Source organism: Choloepus didactylus, chromosome 2 (assembly GCF_015220235.1).
Source record: "Choloepus didactylus isolate mChoDid1 chromosome 2, mChoDid1.pri, whole genome shotgun sequence".
Classification (NCBI taxonomy): domain Eukaryota; kingdom Metazoa; phylum Chordata; class Mammalia; order Pilosa; family Megalonychidae; genus Choloepus; species Choloepus didactylus.
Genome location: NC_051308.1, coordinates 53,757,832 through 53,768,375, shown reverse-complemented (window position 1 = coordinate 53,768,375; position 10,544 = coordinate 53,757,832). Strand labels below are relative to the sequence as shown.

Genomic DNA, 10,544 nt, shown 5'->3' with positions numbered 1-10,544 from the left:
GCCGGCAAGCTGCCATCTCAACACCAGTAGGAGGCGAGAGAGCACAGGCTTGAAGCCTCAGATCAAATGTCACCTCCACTGGAAATCCTCCCCACCCCTTCCAGCACGGTGCCAACCAAGACTATGGGAGATTCTGCCTCTGAAGGGTGATTGCACAGACTCCAGGCTTCTGTTAAGGGCACCCATTGCACAGTGTTGCAATATATCTCTTTGCAAGTGTTCTGTCTTCTGAGTCATTAGCACCCAAGGACTGTGTCTCAATTCATTTTTTAACAACTTTATTGAGATGTAATTTAAATACAGTAGAGCTCACTGACAAAGTGTACAATTCAGTGGCTCTAATATATTTGCAGAGTTATGCAACAGCCCCCATAATCTAATTTTAGAACACTTTCCCTTATCTCCAAAAGAAATATTGTACCCATTAGGAGTTATTCCCATCCTTCCCCTCCCCCTGCTGTTCTGTCCAACCCCATGCAACCACTAATCTTTCCGTCTTTATAGATTTGCCTTCTTTTCTGGACATTTCCTATAAATGGTATCATGTTAATTCATTTTTGTTATAGCCTGCTCTGACAAGCAGTAGGTGCTTAAGAAATGTTTGTTCAATGAATGAATGAATGAGTGAATGTATGCAAGATCAAGAAACAGTACCCACATGTGGTGCAGGGGAGAGAACATTGCATTACAAGCTGGAGGACCTGCACTCTGGTCCTGGGTCTAGGGAAAATCACTTGTTTTATACATTTTTTTAAAAACGAAAAAATAAATAAACAAATCACTGGGCTTTTCTGAATCTCAACTTTCTAGTCTGAAACGTCGAATAATAACATCTGCCCTCCCTATCCCCAAAGGTTAGGATAAGTGACAAGTAAGAAAATTCACCTGGGAGTATTTTGTAAACCAAGACATGCTGTACAGATGTAAGGATGGTCTGTGTTTGTTTTTACGCTCATCCTTTGAAATGCCTGTAATAATAAATCATTTATTACAGCCATGACAGAGGAGAAGACAGAACGACAAAGTGTCAACGTAAGGGAGCCAGCCAGTGGACACCCACCCCTGTTCCCCACCCCTGGGGTTACTGCAACTGTGACGGGGAAAGGGCTAGGAGACCACCCAGGAATCCCGCAGCCACATTCCCACATAAACTTCCCAGCCAACGCAGGGAGGTCAAAGCCTGCTTTACATGAAGGTGGAACTCAATTCACTGGAAGATAAGTGATGATGTCACTTTCTCTTATCTCCTGGCTCTCAGGAAATCCTAATTAATGTGCTCGTTACTTCTTTTCTGCTGGGTATTTCCCTCAATCAGAAAAAGGGGGAATTCAGGCTTAAGAATGAGCTCTTTGTTGTCTCACTGAGTTGTGGCAAGGGGATACATTTTCTCCTCACAGGTTTAGGAGAATTTTAGGGGGTGTCAATGGTGAGTAGATTTATTTCTCAAATGTAAAATTCAGGCTCTGAAGAGGGCAGAAGGGGGCATGAGATGATCAGAACAAACCCTTAAATCCAATCAGGAGTATTATGGGAAAAAAAAATGGCCTTGTAAATCAAGGTTTGTCTTTAGATGACTTCCCCCTGACCCAAGTTTTGTAAAGGAACCTCTCCAAGTTCCATCTTTTCATAGAGACTAGAAGAACCTCAGGTCTTACTTTGGTCCAGGATGTAGTTCAGATGAAAATACCTGTATACTTTGGATTTTCCAGGGCTGAGCCAAGCCTCACCCATCATCCCCCACCCAGGAATCTTGTGCTGTACCTTCCAATTTGCCATCTTTGGTGGCACCATCTCATTGATCCGCTGCCCCACTTCATAGTAAGGATTCACTTCTTATCCTTCTTAGATCCTATTTCAGCTTTTGCCCATATACCCACTGCTTTCAGTTATTCCTCTAGTCCAGGTCTCTTAACCTTGGCACTATTGACATTTGGGGCTGGATAATTCTTTGTCGTGTGTCTAGTGGGGGAGGAGGGGGTCAGGGGAGCTGTCCTGTGCATACTAGTTTGTTCAGCAGCAGCCCTGGCTGTCTCCCTGGATGTCAGCAGCACTCCTGCAGTTGTGACAACCAAAACTATCTCCAGACAATGCCAAATATTCCCAGCTGGGAACCACTGACCCTTTCTCCCTTCACTAAGAGCCATCATTTGTTAAGCACTTTTCAGACACGGGTCCTTTAGGCGTTTTATGTAGATGCTTCACAAACCTTAACCTACATAAGAATCACCTTGGAATTTTGTTACAATGCACATTCTTATTTAATAATTTTGGGGAAGGGACTGAGATTCTGCTTTTCTAACAAGTGCTCATATATTACTATTGCTGCTGATCCATGGACCACATGGAGCAACAAGACTTTATGTCATTGTGTCCTCATGTCCCCATGAGGACTCTAGTTTACCGGTGAGGAAGCTAAGGTTCAGAGAACTAGTCAGCAGCTCAGTCACGTTTTGATCCCAGGTCTATCTGCAGCCAGAGCTTGTGCTCATAACCAGCAATCTCAGCTGATGTTGGGGCAAGGTCTCTGAGTTCTTGCCTTGCCCTCCCTTCTCAGGTAACGTTGTGATAAGTTCATCAGAGACAAAGACCCAGGAATGTGTTTGCCTGGAATATCTGCATTATATTATTCCTTCCCTAGTCAGGGTGAGCTACCCTGTGCCCGGGTGGATATCCTGGAGCCTACCGAGGGAAAACCATTACCTCATGCCTCTGTTCTAGCCTGCCCTGGTAACAGCTCATCTCTCCTGCCCTCGCCGCCTACCACGAGTAGTCTAGGATCGCAGCTGCCCTGGAGGCTCATTTTTCCTCTCAGCTTCCTGCCTTAGCTGTCTAGTTCCTCCATCCCTCGCCCTCCTCCCCCTCGTCTATTGTCCCAACATCCCTACTTCATCTTTCCTGTCTCAACGCTGCCTCTTGGCATCTTGTTCCCATAGCCTGGGGGATTTGAGTCCTGCTCTAGATCCTGAAGATAAGGAGAAGGGCATGGTGTGGGCCCCTGCCTAGGGCTACGGGACAAGACTGAGGCCCTCCAGGAGCAAAGAAGTGGAGCTCAGTCCCTGTGCTGCCAGCAGCAGCAGGCCAGGCTGCTGGGCGGGGATTGCACAGAAATGCTTTGTTTGTTTAAGACAACAAACAACTCTGTGTGCATGATGGGGGCAGGAGGTGTTGGTGCCAGAGAGATTGAGAACAGTCTGCCAGGAGCTATTTATTCTTTCCTCTCCACGGAGCCAGAGAAAGTTTTATCTGCCCCTCTTAACCTATTCCAACTCCCATTTCTCGTGCTTGACCAGGGGTTAAGGAGCTCTTAAGATGTTTGTCCAGGAAGGTAATTTAGAGGAGGGATCAGCAAACGTTTTCGGTTAAAAGGCCAGATAGTAAATATTTTAGGCGTTGTGGGCCACGTGGTCTCTGTTACAGCTACTTACCTCTGCCCTTGTAGTGCAAAAGCAGCCAAAGGTAATCTGTAAATGAATGGGTGTGGCTGTGTACCAATAAAACCTTATTTATACAGACACTGGGTTTTGAATTTTATGATTTCCACAAGTCATAAAATATGATTCTCCTTTTGATTTTTTTTCCCCAATCATTCAAAGATGTAAAAACTATTCTTAGCTTGCAGGGCTAAGCTCTTTTTAGTTTAGCAGTGGTGGGCTGGATTTGTCCTGCAGACCGTAGTTTGCCAATCTCTTATTCGGAGTCTGGTGTTTCTCAAAATGTGTTCCCCGGGGATCATGGTCAAATGCCTATGAGAAAGGCTGGATTAAACAATGGTAAACTCATGTTATGCCATCATCACCATGTGGACCTACCTTCTCAGAGTCTTTTCTATTCTCAGGAGCATTGTAAGTTTTCAAGAGGGGGGTGAGCACACATCAGGCTTCTCTAATTTACCTGACGAAGAAACCTATTTCTTCATAGGGTAGCTTGCAAGATGAGCTTTCCTCCAGACTAGATTCTGTGCAGTATGCTTTGGGAAACACTGCTCCATTCGACCCCTTCCTTTTATACACTAGGAAACTGAAGCCCCAAGCACCTTGTTAGTTGGAGATATGACCAAGACTCTTGACTTGATGCCAGGCTGCCTGCATCCCCTGGGCTATCCCAAGGCAGAGCAGTCAGGCCAAGGCTAGCCCACCAGGGAGTGGGACACCAGGGCCCACAGCTTTCCAGGCCAGTCCACTTCAAGGACACACTTCCTTATCCTTCCTGGTTTGCAGAAGCTAAAGTGGGGAATATTTTGGTTGAGTGTTTGTAACCCTAGGGATGATGGGTAGTTGCATGTCTGGGGTCATGCCTCAGTTCCTGGCCCCAAGAGGTTCAAGGAGAGATACCTTAGCTTCTGGACTAACTCCCATCATATAGGGCATAATTATGGATTTTTTTGCCTGGAAGGAAGACTGTTATGCTCTACGTGGCAAGAGTGTATTTACATGTTGAGTTTACAAAGCATCTCTATGCCGTTTTTGCCCTTGTTCCTTACATTTGCCCTTTGAGGGAGGCAAGACAGATTTTTTTTTTTTTTTTTTTTTTTTTTTAAATTATATAGACGGGGAGAGAAGCCAGGGAGACTTTCCCGTCCCACAGCCAGCAGCAGAGCAGAACTCTGATGCAGGGCTCACCTCCCCTCAGGCACTGCCTTCTCCATGGCCTTACTGTCTTAAGGGAAAGGGTGACTAGGCAGTGAAGTAATTCTTGAGGAAAGCATGACCAACTTCCCTTTCTCCACCTCCCTCTTCTTCCTCCGCCCCCCCAGCCCCCAGACACACCAATCCCTATAAATTCTTGCTTGCCCGCACACCTTTACTTTGAAATGACTTCCACAACTGGGACAGAAAACTTCCACCCACAGTTCCATCCTGATAGGTGAACACTGGAGGTGCCTGCCCAACTTTTCCCCTCTATTCAGCCGCCTCTGAATACCCAGCCCTCAAGCATCACTTCCAGGACCTAAGGTGAGCCCTGGGGAGCTTTGACTGCTTTGCTTCGTAGCCTTAAGCTGCTGCCTTATTTGGGAATGGGGGTGGAGGAGAGATGGCAGAAGTCAACTTTTTGATTGTTTGCATAGGATAAGATATGAGTGTGGATGAGGAGCTGCTTTTTCCAATTTAACACCAAGAGGGATTTAGGCGGGATAGGAGGAAGAATTTCCCATCCAGGAGCATTAGGACATCCAGAGAGGAATTTTCAAGAGAGGCTGCAGAGCCTGTGGAGTTTGAAAGAACTGAATGGAAACACTCTGAGGGAGACCCTTGAAGCACAGTCCTGTGTGGCATAACCGACTCCGGCCCTGGGGACCTCTTCCCTAGACCAGTGGTGGGTGGTAATTCCAAAGGCAAGCCTCCGCTGGTTTTCCTGCTCAATCTGTGGTTGGAAGACTGGGTGTCTTTAGGTCTGAGACTAGTGCCTGGAATAAGGAAGGTTCTTAAAGGTTATGGAAGGAAATAAGAAAGGAAGGGAGGAGGGAAGGAAGGAAAGGTAAGGAAAGGAGGGAGGAAGGAAGGAGGAAAGAGGAAGGAAGGAAGGAAAAGGAAAGGCAAAGAATGCACTGGAAAGAAATTCTCCGCATACAGTAATGATAGAATAGATAATGGTGTTAAATTCCTCTGGCTTGGAAGATCTTACAGAGTCACTTCCAATTGGCATTTTAGTGGAAGGTTTTGAGGTGATTCATCTGGAAATCTGTCTCTCCCTTTGTTCAATTACCTGAGATGTTAATTCTGAGAGTTCAAGATTGAGTCGATCAGCTGAGGTGGCAGAGTGAGAATGTGATCCTGACCCATAGCCTTGCAGCCCCTCCTTATGGGCCAGAATTACCCCTCTGCCCCCTGGTGATGAGGTGTCAGGAATGGGGTTCTTCTGCGGGAGGAGAGAAAGACCTGCCTAAGTGTACATGGGGACTTAAAGACAAAACACAGGCAAGTGAATTCCCAGTTAAGCTCTCCTCCCAAGTTTGGTCTCCCTAGACATGCTCTTTGGCACATCGCAATTCAGTGCATTTCTTCACTCTTCTTGGTCCAATTCTGACTAGCAGGTTGGAGGCTTGAGAGAAATGTAATGGAGCACGGAGGGAGGTGCAGGGTGTGTGTGAATGTGGATGGGCATGGTGGGAGGGCAGGACCAGTGGGTATGAGCTCAATTGAGAGGCAGAAAGTCTCCTGCCCCACCCCAGTGCACTCCAGCAAGGCCACATGTTTGCCACATTCTAACACCAGGAACCCACCCCAGTCTTGGGTTTCCCATCAGTGTGGCCCCTGAGGCTGAGCTAGGTAGACCCAAGGAGCTGGGGTCCTTGATATTCTGGGGTATATCACTCCTGGGTCTGTACTGGGACCCATTCAGTGCATGGGAAGGAGTCAGTCAACACGCAGGCCTTTCTTTCATCAGGATTTCCCTGGACTTTCTTTTGCCGCAGATGAGTTCTCAAAGGCAGATGGCTGCCCTCCCATGCCTGAGCCTGTTTCTGCTTCTCTGGAGCCAGGTGCCAGGGGCCCAGGGCCAAGAATTCCAATTTGGGCCCTGCCGAGTGCAGGGGGTAGATCTCCAGGAACTGTCAAAGGCCTTCTGGACCATCAGGGATGCTGTGGTGGGTACCATGTTGTTCCAAACCCAGCCACGGGAGTTACTGTGGCTGGAGGATGCTATTTTATGATGGCGGAGCCCTTTGCAGCTTGTTAACCATTTTCCTGTACAATGACTCTGACGGTTCATAAGCTCTTAACAAGCTCATTTTACACAGGAGGAAAGTGAGGCTCAGAAAGATGTGATTGTTCTATAATAAAATAAACAGAGCCCACAGGGGATAAAAAAGGGAGCCTGATTCATCCAGGCTTCATCTGCATGTCAGAGGGACAGGAGGCGCCCCTCCTGGAAGTCATGGAAAATCCTTTGAGACCCCCTGGCGTTCTCACTCGCTGCTCTGCCAGGCTCCTCTGTTCCCACATGCCTAGAACTAGGCTACAGGTAGAAAGGGATGGCTAACCCTGAGGTCGCCATGTGAAATATGGTGGCAGACATCTCCTGGATCTGAAAATACATGCCCTTACAAATTCCCTGCACTCGTTAAATGATGGATGATCCAGTTGCCAGGGGTTAGGGCAAAAGGAGGGGGCTTAAAGGTGTGGGTGTGTGTATTCCAGACTGGGGGACAGGACACCTGGGTGTGCTCTTGACCTTGAAAGGAACCTGGGCAGTAGCTCCCTCACCTCCTGGCTCAGTTTCCTTACTTGCACAGAGAGGAGGTGGGACAAATGTGCTCTCAGGTCCCTTCCTCAGGAGGATCCTTTGACTCTAAATCCGAGAACTGGAATGAGTGGCTGAGCTGCAGAGGAAGCTCCAAGGGTGAGAGGCAGCTCAGAGCAGCAACTCCCCACCACCCGGGGAATACGGAGGCAAAATCCAGCCCTCAGTTGTTCTTAAACCAAACAGCCTTATTTCCTACTAGTCTTGAATGACCAAAGGATTCAAACAGGTCCCCCATCAGGTCTCACTTCGGGCTCTAGCTGCTCCTGGGATTCCATTTGCCCCTGGGGGTCAAGCCTAGTAGTCTTCTGTGGCTGGAAGTGTGTACTGTCTCCCCAGGGGCCACCTCAGCACAGCCCTTCCTGGGTTCTTTTTTGGCCTTCCTGGCCTCTGAGCTCTCACAGACTGGAGAATTAGGGGTCTGGGGCAGCTGCACATATTTGCAGGATCGGATTCTATGCCGACCCCCACCCCCACCCGGAGGCATCTTTTCTTTTTGTTTCCACAGCAAGCTCAGGATCACATCACGAGTGTCCGGCTGCTGCGGAAGGAGGTTTTGCAGAACGTCTCGGTAAGCACACCTCGGGAAGGAAGCTGCCTCCCTCCGTGTGGCTGCTCTACGATTGGTGGGGCTGGGGTATGGTTTAGGGGAGGCTGATAGGAGAGGCCCCTCACTTCTGGAAAGGGAGGGGCGGTTAGCCAGGAAGTCCCATCTCTGGGGTTATAACCATGGGGGTATGGGGGGTGGGGGAGCATTGGGGGAGAGGGTAGGGATTAAGGATAGTATAGATCTTTCTTCATTAAGCCAGAGAGTTGCCATAAATCTCTATTTCTCTTTTGCTTGTGTAGACCCAGTGGGCATCTGCTTAGGTCCACCTCTCTCTTCCATTTCCAACTTTTTCTCTCACCCAGTACTGTCTTTCTCATCACCCATCTAGTCAGTCAGTGAGCACAAATGTACTGGGCCCTGAGCCAAATGTAGTAAGTGAGTCCTGAATCACTGCAAGGCGCCAAGTGTCACACTGCAGAGCTTGAGGGGGCAAGAGGGCATTCACCATGTTCAAGGACATTAGTTTTCTTTTCACCTCATTTCTTCTCCTTCCAGTCATTTTCCCTGCCAACTTTCAACCACCAAGTTCTGGATGCTTTTGAGGGTCCATTACAGCTCCAGCCTGCCTCCCCCATAGCTATTAGAGGAGCAGTGTGATGAGGAAGATAGAATATTAACCAGATGGGCCGGCAGGGGTCCTGAGTTAGGCCTGTATCTGTCACTGCCTGGCTATGTGACCTTGGGCAAGTCACGTACTCTCTTTCGGTCTAGGAATCCTCCTGTAAAACGGGTGCTGCTACACATGGCCCCCAAAGTCTCCGTCAGAGCTAATGTTTATCATCATCTCCTAGAAGACCTCCTGCCTCTCTTGCACGGGTCTTGCCCTGTGTGGCCTGTGGGCTGTTCACCTGGGGGACTGGGGGGTGGGTGGAGGCCTCCAGAGTGACCCAGACTCTCTCCAGGACACTGAAAGCTGTTACCTCCTACATGCCCTGCTGAAGTTTTACTTGAATACTGTTTTCAAAAACTACTACAATAAGGCAGTTGAATTCAGGATCCTGAAGTCGTTCTCTACTCTGGCCAACAACTTGATTGTCATCTTGTCAAAGCTGCAACCCAGCGTGAGTAGAATAAAGCTGGGACTGGGGGATGGGGGGCACGAGAAAAAGTGTGTTTTGAGATACTCTCTCCCCTTAGGTGGTTGTGGCTTTCATGCCACAATAGGGAGTTATGGGGTGCCTAGGAAAAGACACAGGCTTTGGAGACCAACAAGTCTAGGTCTGCTTCTGCCTAGCTGGGTGACCTTTTGCAAAGCACTCAACCTCTCTGGGCTTCAGCTTTCCTATCCGAAAAATGCAGATGATCACCCCTGACAGAAATGCTGTGAGAACTAAAGGAGGCAGCACTTGCCACACTGTAGGAGTTTTCCTTGCTACCTTGAGGATGTGGGATTCCTCACAGGCCTTGGAAATCCCGCTGGCATCACCAGGAATGAGTAGGAGGAGGTTTGCCTCGGCTCCTACCCAATGCTTGGTGCGACTTTTTCTTTTTCTGTTACCCAGGAGGAAAATGAGACCTTTTCTATCAGTGGGAGCGCACGCCGGCGATTTCTGCTGTTCCAGAGAGCATTTCAACAGGTAATCAAGGCCAGGAGCTGAGGGCTGGGGCAGCCAGCAGTAGACTAGCCTGAGTTCTCAAACAAGGGTGCCTCAGCGACCTAAGGCAGGACTCAACGCAGGTGACTCCAGAATTAGCAAGGTCACAGGCAAATCTGCATCAATTAGCACTTGCTTTCCATAAGCATCACAAACAAAGTGGTCTGTTTTGCTGTCATTTTCAAGTTAAAATGCTACTGTGTTTCCCTACAAGATAATTTTACTGCCAGGGACTTTCCCTTCCAGAGTTTTATGGGTACTTGAGCTGGGTAATTAGAAGGAGGCAAAAGGGAGGGAGACACCCCTCTTTCCATACACACCCACAGTATTTTCCATAACATTCAATTGGCCTAAATTCTGAAGGAAAAAAAATTCTGGGAAATTATATTACCTTTTCCCAAACTAAGGCAACAAAGGAAATCCAAGTTCCATTCCCAGTCTTCCCAAAAGTCATACATGATTTTGATAAGTTTTTGGAGGAACAGATAAATCAGCCTATAAATAAATGGTGAGGAGCAGCAACAGTCAATGGAAAGGGGTGCCCTGGGCCCCAGTTTCTTCATCTGCACTCAGGGATGGACTAGCTCTACCCTGTGCTGAGATCCTAAGGTCCTTGGTGTCAGGAGCGCCATTTGCTTTCTCCTTGCTCCTTACCCACTGCCCTTCACTGGCTCTTTTGTACTCATCTCTGAAGCAGACCACACACATAGAAGGGGATGTGGGGATGAGCGAGTTCACCAGATGCCATCCCAAAGGGGACGCAGCCCATGTTTGGGACTCAGGCCTGCTCAGAAGAGGGGGTGGGAAGAAACTTCTTGTAACTAACATGGCAGAACTTCCACTCTCCTTTTCTTTTAGTTGGACATAGAAGCAGCTCTGACCAAAGCCTTTGGGGAAATGGACATTCTCTTGGCATGGATGGAGAAATTCTACCAGCTCTGAATATCTAGACCAGGACACTCTTCTTAGCTCCTTGTCATTTCAAATGGCCCTCCCTTCCTTGCTTGTCCTATCCATGGCCCCGGCTTGTCCTCAGACTTTGTTCATTAAGTCGCCCAACGACAGCCATGATGGGCTCCCTTGGATGCTGTGAATTACCT

At 48.2% G+C, this 10,544-nt stretch overlaps 1 protein-coding gene across 1 annotated transcript; it reads left to right on the top strand.

The window, feature by feature from the left end:
- The first annotated feature begins 4,831 nt into the window (after positions 1-4,831).
- IL24 (interleukin 24) lies at positions 4,832-10,475 on the top strand. Its single transcript, XM_037824861.1, has 6 exons — positions 4,832-4,952; positions 6,413-6,583; positions 7,748-7,810; positions 8,752-8,910; positions 9,352-9,426; positions 10,303-10,475. Exons 2-6 carry the CDS (start codon positions 6,413-6,415, stop codon positions 10,384-10,386), a joined length of 552 nt encoding a protein of 183 aa, XP_037680789.1. The 5' UTR covers positions 4,832-4,952; the 3' UTR covers positions 10,387-10,475.
- Positions 10,476-10,544: the final 69 nt, after the last annotated feature.